Source organism: Dysidea avara, chromosome 10, assembly GCF_963678975.1.
Source record: "Dysidea avara chromosome 10, odDysAvar1.4, whole genome shotgun sequence".
NCBI lineage: Eukaryota > Metazoa > Porifera > Demospongiae > Dictyoceratida > Dysideidae > Dysidea > Dysidea avara.
Genome location: NC_089281.1, coordinates 5,761,516 through 5,774,068, shown reverse-complemented (window position 1 = coordinate 5,774,068; position 12,553 = coordinate 5,761,516). Strand labels below are relative to the sequence as shown.

Genomic DNA, 12,553 nt, shown 5'->3' with positions numbered 1-12,553 from the left:
TTTAACAGCAGAGAATTTGTGTGCAACTTTTTACCCAAAAATTTATGCTTCATACCATTTATGTAGCATTTAATTATTTTAAACAGTAATGCTATACACAGTAGTGTTAAGTACACACCTTGCTTAAGATCAAGGTTCTTCTCTGGTTTATTGGTAAGAAAGAAATAACTCTCATCAATTATTAACCTGCAAAAGGTACACAAGAACACATACAAATCAGCTGATGGTGTAGTACAACTTAATTAACACAGTCATACAGTAAAATACTACCATCTAAGTCATGAACTGATGTCATTGACAAGCGTGTGTTCTATTAGAGTATTTTCTCAAAATTGAATGTTGTGGGAGCATCGTCTTGGGATATTTCGAGGGTTGCAGTTTATGTTAACCCTTAAACCCGCTAGTAATTTTAAGGAATACTTGATAGCACAAAACCATTTAAAATGGCTTGTCTAGCCAGACTAGCCTAACTCTATTAGCCTAATGTTATATACCAGCAGAAAGTTTATTCATTGGGCTACTTGAGGAAGTCTAAACAATCACTGTAACAACTGAGGCTTACTTGTTATGGAGCTATGGAAAATGGTGGCTCAATTTTCCATTATTTCTCAATACTTGTGACGGAAGCTATATTAACATTTAATTAAACCATGTGAGCTATATATGGCGTGACTCGCCATTGAATAGGCAATCGCCCCGTGTTTATTGCACATGAATCTGATGAAGTAGGAAGGAGATAGTAACCATTTTCTAAAGGTATGTAAGGGGTTTGCGTACTTATTTAGCGTAACAATAGTTTCAGAGTGAGTTTTGGCTTCATGCTGTTGTGGTAGGGTAAATTCCTAGGTATCATTTTAATCCTTGTTTAATTACAAATAAAATGATGTTGATTACGTAGTCATAGGAAGAACGGTTCACAAGTTACAGCGCTTTGTTTACAGTCATACGTTAAAGCCGATTTATCAGCGCATGCGGGTTTAAGGGTTAAAGCTGAAATAAGATACATAGTAGTTATACAGGCACAATGTGGAGTCTATGAAATTTATAAACCTGAAGGCCCTTAGTAGCGCCCTCGCTTTGCTCGTGTGTTACTAAGGGACTGAGGGTTTATAAATTTCACAGACTCCACATTGTGTCCGTATAACTGCTTTAGACTCTATTTCACATTACACTCAGATTACTCTTATTTCATCCACGGCTGTTTCTGCTATTGGCTTGGCCAAAGCGGCTGGTTTTCTTGTGATAATACTAACGCCATAGCAACTATGCATGCTCACACGACAAAATAAGCGCCCTCGTTACATCACTGCACATGAAAAATACATACTAATTTTGGTCCTCTTTTACGTCCCATTTCATTTCCACACTACTTTATTAGTAGTGTTGGGAGTAACGCGTTACATAAGTAACGTGTTACGTAATATTATCACTTTTGTGGTAATTAAGTAATATAACGAAATACCCTATAAAAATGGGTAATATAACTCAAGTTACTTTACTTACAAATGTAACACGTTACCTAAGTAATATAGTTACTGTAATGGGTCTAATATTATGTGATACAGTGGAACCTGTGTTACGGTCACCTGGATTAAGCGGTCACCTCTGCATAACGACCATGGACACGAGGTCCCAAATATTTTCCCATACAAATATATGCATTGTTGTCTGCATTAAACGGTCACCTGTCTAACGCGTACAACAGCCAACCAAGAATTTGCCTATGAATCACTGTATACACATAACTTTCTCCTTCATAGAGCGGTCGCTACCTTTTATGGTGGCTTGTTAAGCCAACTGTCTGGCACCACAGCACCGTTTCAAATAATGCACAATTATCACACTTCCTGCCTTTCAATGAATACTATATAATCTATCAGGCTTCATTGCTTAAACGTATTCAATAGCTATAACCAACAACATTCATAACAAGCTCACCTTGTCCTTTCTGTACTAAAATATTACTGCATTGCGGTTGGCGTGAGCCTCTTAATAATAATCACTCATTTATAACGGCCATAGCCACTAAAATGCTACTGACCACCTTATACAGGTTTTCTCTATAACAGCCACCTGTATATAAAGGCCAGATATATCTGGTCCCAAGGTGACCATTATAGACAGGTTCCACTGTATTATTACTACAAGTAATGAAGTTACTAATCTCGTTAGTTATCCTCTAAGTAATGCTTAGCCACAACGAAGTAACGGAGCCTACTGAATGAAGCTTATTCACCAGCTTCTTACTTATAACCAAGATTTGCAACAACGCAATCATGTCACGTGATAAAGTGGTAGTTTCACATGTGACAGCTTAAGGCTATGGACACAAAGTAATATAATATGTAATATTATTATAGTTACTTTATTTTATGGGTAATATGTAACTGTAACTAAATAGTTCAGTTGCAAGTAATATGTAATATGTAACTAGTTACTTTTACAAAGTAACTTGCCCAACACTGTTTATTAGCATGTCTATGGTTTCTCTTGCTGACTATCACATTAGTCCACAATGCATACGTATACTGTGGCTGCTGAAAAAGCACATCTCGGGCCTACAAAAGTGACATCAACTATTGAAGAAATGAAGTTAGAAGTGTAAAAGTCTACAGTCGAGTTTTACTTGACTCAAAGTATCAGTTATTCAGTTAACTAGTCAGAAGAAAAATCAGTGAAATGATATTTTTTTTAAGAATTTCATGTTGTATGTTACCACTAAGCCCCAGTTGTGACTTTATAAAATTAAGATAAAGGGGAAAAAAAAGAAGAGAAAACCTCAGGGGGCACCCAGATTTGAACTAGGGACCTCTTGATCTGCAGTCAAATGCTCTACCACTGAGCTATACCCCCTGACTTGAACAGACCTACCTCATTATTGATACTTTAGCAGAGGTGGTCAGAGTAGTACTGAAGTGTCCAGCAGATATCCCATATGCTATACTCCAGGGTAGATACTTGGGCCTACAGCACAACAAAACACTATAATGTACATGTGCAGTGTTTGTACTGCATAATATGTACATGTACCCTAAACACACACACACACACACACACACACACACACACACACACACACACACACACACACACACACACACACACACACACACACACACACACACACACACACACACACACACACACACACGCTCACACACACAAATGTTACTATACATAGATGGTGTATACACACACCTATACACGATGGTGCTGTCAAGAAAATGAACATGTAGAGCAGTGATCACTGGTTGAGGATCATATCCCACTATATCTTCATTCTCCGTGTTGAAAAATTGAGCCAGCTACAACCAGTAAAATGTACATAACAGATAGTTCACTGTGTGATCAAGACACATGTATGGTAGTGTGTCGTGCGGCCAAGAAAGTCGGTATGTCACATCAAGTGTATATTGACAGGAAGAAAAAAAAAGTAGTTTTCATGCCTGCATAGCTCCATGATCCCTTCTCCAAAGCACACCATTTTTATATGAGCACATAAAGGTAAATTCATGTACGTACTAAGTTTGCAAGGAATCTGATGCTTAAAAATATAGACCATCTGTCATGGCTACAGAGTAAACCACATGTGGGAAATGGCCTGAAATTTGGTGTGTACATAGAGTAGCCATTGTAGAAAAACATTTGTTGCTTACAAAAATGAAAAAGCAACAGCTACAGAGTTATAAATCAAAAACCAAATAACTGTAAATCGCAGGTTTGAGATATTCTAACAGAATAGTGACTACAGGTAAAAAAGTGTATGAGGAAAAACCAGTTGAACCAGGGACCTCCATATTAAACATCCAATCTTTAACCACTGAGCCACTGTTATCACAGCTGTTCACCTCACTTAACTTTATAAATGAAAATTCTATTATAAACAAAAATTCTAGGTCAATAATAAATCATAGGTCTATCATTAGAACTTTCTATGTGCTTTCCATTAGAATTCCTCACAAAATGTGCATTTTGAAGCCGCCACCTTTGATTTCACTTTTTTTTTCGCCCAGTCTATTAAAGTCCACACCCTTTTATCACCACTGTGTGATACAGTTGTACCTACATACATGTATAGTACATACACAACTTGTTGCTGTATTGATCCATTTATGTACAGTGTTGCAGCAAGAAATGAGATAGGCTGAATACTTCCATGATGCACAAAAAAGAAAGAAAAACACTAGCAGATTTGAACTAGGGACCTATTGATCTGCAGTCAAATGCTCTACCACTAAGCTATACTCCCTAACACAACTGCCAAGCAAATATTAATACTCTATATTTCTACATCATACAACACTTCATGTATAGAAGAAATCAATGTGATACTAAAAGGTCAAATATAACATACACATGGAGTAGCACACACTGGCTCACCTGTACAAAACAATTGTATTGTGATGGAGTGACAAAATATTTCAACATGCCATTCCTCACAGCAATAGAACATGTGTTAGTCTGTAACATAATAATGTAGTAATATGATTACACTGGAAATAAACTACAAACACCATGTATAATAGTACACATACACACAAAAAATCAAAGCCTTTCGTGTAGTCATGTCAACTCAAGGACACAATGTACACAAATTAGGTATTGTGAGTTAATGAAGGTAATCCTTAGGACTAGTACCCCACATGCACAAGATGGCTGTACCTTCACCTGCTATGCAAGACATGGCAGTTGGCATTAGCTTTGCATTAATAATACAGCTGATTAGAATGGAGCAAGTGAGTAAACTTTGTTACTCAGCAACACCAATGTCACACACACACAAGTACGCACGCACGCACGCACACACGCACGCACGCACACACACACAAAGCCTCAGCTACTGTGCTCTAGCATGGTTACAACTCACACCTACACCTGTACCTGATGAACCAACACCAGGACACCTTTGTTCTGCTACTGTGAGTCAGCACACTCCTAGGGCAATGTTAGCTTCCCCAGTTAACACTAGGTACCTAACATTGATGTTGTGGCTGGTGGGCTGCTTTCCCCGTTGACACCAGGTCACCAGGTCCACATTATACAGTGCACACATACACTACACACCTTTGTATTAGTACTAGTATCAGACTTCATTTCCATTGCAATGGACAACATTGGTTCCCTCTTAGCCTCACTGTCTCCACTCACTAACATACAGGATGGAGCAGGACCCACCACAGGTAACAGTTGAGAGTACAACAACTTCTCCACATCAGCTGAACTGTCACTGACACAAGAGTAGGTAGAGAACTGGCTCATGTCAGCTTTACTGTAGTGGCCTAAACTGAGCTTGTCAATCTAAAACACAAATATCACACGTGCTACACATGGACAAAAAATTATGAAGACACACTGTCATATAAAACTCTTTACTCAGCTCAAAATGTGTATAACTGTACAGTAAATACACCTGTGCATACAGTGGACACTCAGATATCCAAACCCCAATGTGTCTTAGGCAATGGTAAAAGTGTTCAGATAAGTGAATTGTTTGGATAACTGAGCCATACATTTATATACAGAGCTCTGTTGAAATCTAATAGAACATACTCTTTGAATCAAAATACTCTAATAGAACAGTCATTTCCAATTTTGAAGGGTATATATGGATGCATGAGGGTTGGATAACTGAGAGTCTACTGTACAGGATCTTCCCTAGTGGTATTCATTCAAAACTCCATTGATGTGGTAAAAGGAATACACATAATTAACAAAAGGACTGATGTTGGTGGCAAATTGACACATTTACTGCTCTACTTCATTTTTCTGGGGAAACCCTCTGCATTATAGTGACGTGCAAGCTAAACACAGTGTTTCATAGTAAGTAGTACAGTACAAGGGGGTAGGACATGATGTCATAACGCATTTGACTTTGCGTAATGTAATTAAGTTCCAATGATAATTACATGATGAAAAATTAACGTACTAGCTATTTGCATCATTATAGACACCAAAGTCAATTACTATTAGTAGATAAGAATACTGTAAACAATAACACAAGTACCTGAAAATAAGATAAGAATTTACTCTAAATAATGCTTATTGCAAAGTCCATTGTAAAATTGCTGGAGCTCAATGAAACTCAATACATGAAATATTTTCTACACTAGTGAATTACCATTTCTGACAACCAGTTTAAGGAAAAATTAAAAAATTTAAGTTCGATTAGGAATGATAGAAAAAAAAAAGTAGGGAAACAAGGGAGGTCACCTACACCTGCAGATAACATTTAATCCCTAATTCAGTCTTGGGTATCCCTAATTGAACTTAAAATTTCTAATTTTTCTTTAAACTTGCTTGTTTACTTTTTTTGTAACATTACTATGACTGGTGAACCCACGCATACCACATCAAAAGAAAAGATGGTGCCAGAATTGGTGTATTCGCCTGAACGTGTGCCCCAGCTATCAAAAACTGCTTACTAAGTGCAGTGGCCATTACGCTTCACTTTCAGCTATATTCAGCCCGTTATACACAGCATTATAAATGAAGAACAGTGTTAGAATCATCTCTGCAATCAGTCCAGTCTCTACGGAAAATACAAACAATTTCCGTTTACAAGTGTACCATAGGGAAGCCATACATCGCGCTACAGCAAATCAACACCTTGGGCTGTCAGCAAAAAGAAATGGGACACAAGGAGGACAAAGGTAAGTCCATGATGCGTGAATTGTACGTGCTGTGCGTAAGCCAAAAGGCATGTCTTGGGATGAAGCGACGTCGAACAGTGAAAAAACCAAGCCCGTAGCCTTAGCTGTTATCAAGTTACACTTGCCTGAAGGCATCAGGCAGGCAGTTAGTCAGTAGAAAATTCCATTAAATAATTTCTAAAAAAATTTTCTTAATTAATTGGAAGCCTTTAGGACCATACTGAAGGCACTTTTGGACTTGGTTATACCTAACCAATACTGCCAAGGTGCCATGATGGAGTTGTGAAGCTGGTTTTTGGATGATTTTTTTTGGCTAGGAAAACCTAGATCTCCATGATCCCTAATATACAGTACTGCCGTACTATATGATAAATCCAGCACTAAACTTCACGGTTTACTAGAACTAGACCCTATGCTAAAAATGTATAGAATGCATACATCACACAATTATTGTGATGTCATGTCCTACCTCCTCTAAGTACAGTACACATGAAACTGTCTTAAACATATGCAGACAGGTTGCTTTCATTTTGTTCCAATGCTTTCACTAGTCAAAATGGAAATTAGTACTAACAAAGCTACGGTGTATGTACGTACATACATGTCCCACACACCCTGGATAAATAAGCAAGATGTGCTACAGTGTAAAGACATTTTTTCTACACGTGCACTGGTTCAAAAAGTGACCTACCATGTGAATACTTTAGTACTAAAAGATTTATTGGGCAATAAAAACGCTCGAAAAATGTGCTATATTTGGTAGAAACAGAATACAAAAAATAAACAAATCACATATTGAAAGGCCCTCCTACTTAACAGAGAAAGCCACAGAAAAAAAATCTTTAAAATGAGGTGAAAAAAGAGGGTTCACCCAAATTTCAACTAGGGACCTCTTGATCTGCAGTCAAATGCTCTACCACTGAGCTATACCCCCTTAGGTACAGAATGATTAAATTATATGTACTGAAAAGTACATACACTATAATATTTTCCAGAACACATTAACAAATCACCTGTAGACACAGATAGTCAAGGGTGGGGTCACCATCATAGCCAGACACTGAAGTCAACATGATTTGTGTAACATCAAATACAGCTATACCACCAGTGGAGTTGTCTGTGTAACTGGTCCTCCTCTTGGGGGAGTCAACATCGACTAACTTCTCCTTCTTGTCTGCATCAACACTGATAACCTGTAAATCATGTGAATGTGTAAATATATATATATATATATATATCACACACATGCACGCATACACACACGCACGTACACACGCATGCATGTACACATGCACAAATGCATGCACGCACCACACACACATGCACATGCACACACACACATGCACACACACACATGCACACACAAACAAACACACACATAAACACAGTGCTGCACTACACTGAACACACACACAAAACTATACACATACAGTTGTAAACAATTCAGACCACACAACAATACATACATCAGGACAACACAAGCATCATGCTACACAATACAAAACACATACACTACACAAACAGTAAATATACTAGTACACTGTCATCACCTCAATAACTGGTAGAGCCGTACACAGTGACAGTTGACCTTTCCCCACCACCAGTGACAATACAGTAGTAGAGGTAGTAGATGGAGTACCGTCATCTTCACTAGTTACTACTAGTCCTGGTCTCAGACTAGTGTGCTCTTCATCATCATCTTCTTCACTGGATCCTCCTGTAGTTGAACAAGAAAATGGGTTCAATCAGAATGTATAAATGTGCAACTTTCTAAACACATGTAAATACTACAGTTGAATACCTTCTCTGTGTAGAGGTTTAAAGGATGATGGTTGAGGGTTGATGAGATGAGGACGTATGGTATCAGTCAATGGGTCACCAACAGGAATGACGGAAGTTGATGGAGTGTAAATGGCTGACTGGTCACTTCTTGTAGACAGAGATGACTGCCATAATGGAAGATCCTGACCAAACCTGTATCAATACAATAACAATGACATTATGATAACACTAAAGTTAACAGAGCCTGAAATCATAAATTGTGACCCTCTATTTTGCCATAAAATCGTATTGAAATACACTGGGTAAGAATACGCATGCTACATGAAAATTTTACTCAAGCTTTAATCCCATTTGTACACACTGAAGTAAAGTTCTAATCAATAAAACCTGGATCCGCCTGTTTATGGAGAGTAAGAAAATCTTTGTTTCGTATTCGCACAGCAAAGGATATGTGAGTTATGGGCATTTATTTCCAATGCGGTAAAAACAACATTCACTGTCATCATTTCTTAGTTGGAATGGCTTTCTTCTTTGTCAACACGGAGGAGTACAGGGAAAGCACTATACCTCAATTGATTTGCCAGTTCACGGTGCACAGATTGAGCCAAGTCCCATCTTCGTGGCTTGTTTCAATCGTGAGTTATGATCGATTATCTAAGCGCCTGTAATTTATTTCCCGTATCGTCACTGTACAAATCGAGTTTATCACTGCTCCAACTGTCAAGCTCTATAACTCCAAGACCATCCATCATAAAAGGCTGAAACTTTGGCTGTGCACTCTTTTGTTACTGTAGATTACAGATATGCAATAAAATGGAATTCAAGGAATGTGCGAAAACAGCCGGTTTTTGCTCAATGGGTCACAATTTACGATGTCCAGTCAAACAAATTTGGTCACCATGAATGATAGTCTATACCATACTGTGGTGTAATATAGCTGCAAAGTATTGAATAATTTACTAACCACAAAACTAGTTGCAGAAACATGGAAAAATTGATGCCTTGTATTTAACTGGTGCTGACACTATGTCAAATCAACATGAGATTTGGTCAGACAAATGCAAACACCATTGTCTGAAGACTGACTGTAATTTCAGGCACTGGAAGTAGACAGTTAATTTCTTTTGGTACTATCTAAAAGGAATGAAAATTACAAACCTTCAGACCAAGAGTTTCACAATACATACATTCTGCAGCACAGAGACATGGGCAGTGGAGCAGGCCAACAGTTAGGGTGGGGGAAGAGGCAACTTTGGAAAATATTGTATAATATTTTAGACTATTTTCACTCTGTAACGAGTGACTGTTTTAATAGAGTGGTAGACTGCTCTATTGCAAAATCTTGACTTTGATCGCAAGTGAATTGTCCCTTGGTCCCCCTTTTAAACCAGACACACGCCTACAGCCAACCAAGGGTGCACGCCTGGATTTTTGAAATTGGTTTGGCAAAAACTATGTGTCTGTGTGTCTGTCCAACACCCACATGAGCAAACAAGCTTTAAGCTACAGAAAATAAACCTTCATTCAATGAATAAAGGCTGTTTGCGTACTGTATTAAAAAGCTCAACTTCATGTTTTCACAAAGAGTTGATTAAAGATAGTGATTACCGAGTGCCTGGTTTTTAGAAGTAGCACAGCATCAACTTGTTTGCATCACCTATGGGGCAACTAGCACACTTGAATCACATCACACGTACTGTAAGGTGATAATAGAATGGCCAACACATCTTACAAAACAAAAGTACAGTACATGAAACCTAATGAACAATTAACAAGCCCTACTAAGTAACATAAATAAGAAGGGACTACCGACCTGTTATTAAGAGTGGAGAAGAACTGTTGGTTTGGTAGGTGGATCTTCAGTACTGGCAGGAAACACTTCAACACATAACTGGAGTGGTCCTTAGCATGTTCCTCAAACTGACGCATCTCCTCCCTTGAACCTGGCATCACCTCCTCCTTCCACTCTGCAGTCTGCATAGTGTGAACATCAGAGATTATGTATTAGCACTTGTGCCAATACACATTACTGTACTATAATTCTTTTAAATGGATTACTGGGGATTAGTGTCTAATTATACATGTTTTACTTTACAAGAAGGAAATTAAAAGTTTATCCCACAAAACGTGTGCTATCAACGAAAATTAAAGCATGCCTCAGATGTAACTTTGGTATTACAAGTGTGCAACGTTAGTGGCCTAGTGACTGTACCTTATCAGCTTCAAACTCAAACATAGTTTTGCTGGTAGCAAATGGAGATGGCTTCTTATTAAATGATGGCATGAAGTAGTCATCTAATGAGTTCTTCTCCTCAGCACAAGGATCATCCTCTAACTGTGACTTGACCACTGTCTGAATCTCCATCACTAACCTGTGATAGTGAAAGAGAATGGTAATAAAACGTGTTTTAAATCTGTGGAAATAACAATGTATTATATGTGTTATGTACAATATCTCAGACAATTACTCTAATAAAACACACACTTGTTAGTCAAACACTCTAATAGAACAGTCATTTCATAAGACAACTTTTGTGCTATGACACAATACTACAATCACCAAGTGATAACATTACACATATAGTTTTTTGTACAACAGAGACAACAAGATCACATTACACTCAGTAGTACACAGATACCTCGGTTGATCAGTATAGCCCCTAACATCTTGGTCAGATTTGACCACAAGGAATAAATGTTTATCCTCCTTGTGACCACTAGCTGATAGGTAGGCTATGTACAGAAGATATCAACACTATTGTACACATATAACACACAAGCATTGCAATAACCAATACATATAAAGACTTGTATACATACATACCATATGTGACCAAGAATCCCACATGTTAGCACAAACCTGATTTTACAGAAGAATGCAATAAATTCAATGGTGGAAAAATTCTGTAAATTTTTTGAGTGCTTGTTTCATAAAGTAATAATGGAAAAACCTTACTAACATTGTGATCCCCAAAGCAAGAAGAGTTCAAAAATTTCATGTCAGTACTCCCAAGGAAATGGAAGATATGAGTGTTAGTCTGCCTTGTATTGGACGAGCAGTATTTTTTTCCGTTATCATTCTAAAACTTTTGTCTTTGCCCTGGTTATATAGGAGACAGAACTTACCCAGCACTGGATCTGCCTGTTTATGGAGAACCCAGTGGTGTAAGTTGCATCTTGCTAGAGGAATGAGTTTGTAAGTTCAATTAAGCACCTGCAGTTTATTTTCCATATTGTCACTGTATAAATCAATTCTTCTGTTCTTGCCACTTTGTAGCGCTGTATCTTTGAAAGTTCATGGCTTCTAGAGTTTGGTTATAACCATTCCTTTGGCTGTGTAGATAACAAAATGAAATTCGAAAATGTGCTAACATGTGGGGTTCTTGCAGATCCGGTCACACATTTCCTCGTATAAAAGCTGCATTCAAATAAAGGCTGGTCTTGGTTATAAGCCGGTGAGTTTCCAGCAAATTTAATCAAACACCTGGTTTCACTTGCATGCACCTTTCTAAAATAAACATCTGGTCTCAAATAAAGGCCCTATTTGTTTACAGGCCAGGTTGAAAATGTTGGGAAAGAAATAAAGCCCGGGCTTTTATATGAGGAAATATGGTATGTGTTTTATATGTTAGTGGCATTATCAAGATGTATACATATACACAAGTACATACATACCTTTAAGTGTTTTTAGCTGAACTTCGTAGCGGATCAGTTTAGGGGTGTGATTGAAGCAAGTACTGAATGACAAAGAAGTCACGTCAACATAACACAACTCTTGTCTCAGCTTGGAGTGATAACGTATCGTAATCGCAGCCTCATCCCTCATGTCTGGAACTGGAAATCTGTAACAACACAATTTCAAACAACAAAACATAAAGTAGTCCAACTACTTGTGGCTCCATTGTACTACAATACTATTTACACTATTGACAGCATACAATGTACTTACTTTAACACAATGTCCAGAGCATTACAGGTCAATACAATGGTGGTTAATGTTTTGATGGAGCTGGAATCCTCCATGGCAGCATCAAAGTAATCTTGTTTGTGCTATATGATATAAATATGACATAAACTGTATGAAAATTTCAGAGTAATTGACAGGAAATGTTTTTATGCTA

The 12,553-nt window shown here is 37.8% G+C and overlaps 1 protein-coding gene and 1 non-coding gene across 4 annotated transcripts in view; both read right to left on the bottom strand.

Annotated features, from left to right (window-relative positions):
• Positions 1-12,553, bottom strand: part of LOC136237046 (autophagy-related protein 2 homolog B-like) — a 38,590-nt gene that overhangs the window by 15,184 nt on the left and 10,853 nt on the right. For all 3 annotated transcript variants that reach the window (XM_066027307.1, XM_066027310.1, XM_066027309.1), the window contains exons 14-26: positions 12,382-12,482; positions 12,108-12,274; positions 11,072-11,165; positions 10,645-10,804; positions 10,246-10,406; positions 8,452-8,624; positions 8,201-8,367; positions 7,664-7,843; positions 5,065-5,298; positions 4,381-4,461; positions 3,199-3,305; positions 2,872-2,964; positions 119-186 (exon numbers count right to left, since the gene is read on the bottom strand). In XM_066027307.1, coding sequence (XP_065883379.1) covers positions 119-186; positions 2,872-2,964; positions 3,199-3,305; positions 4,381-4,461; positions 5,065-5,298; positions 7,664-7,843; positions 8,201-8,367; positions 8,452-8,624; positions 10,246-10,406; positions 10,645-10,804; positions 11,072-11,165; positions 12,108-12,274; positions 12,382-12,482 — 1,786 coding nt within the window. The remainder of the gene's footprint in view (positions 1-118; positions 187-2,871; positions 2,965-3,198; positions 3,306-4,380; positions 4,462-5,064; positions 5,299-7,663; positions 7,844-8,200; positions 8,368-8,451; positions 8,625-10,245; positions 10,407-10,644; positions 10,805-11,071; positions 11,166-12,107; positions 12,275-12,381; positions 12,483-12,553) is intronic.
• Positions 2,782-2,853, bottom strand: Trnac-gca (transfer RNA cysteine (anticodon GCA)). The gene has a single exon. It is a non-coding gene; the product is annotated as a tRNA-Cys (tRNA).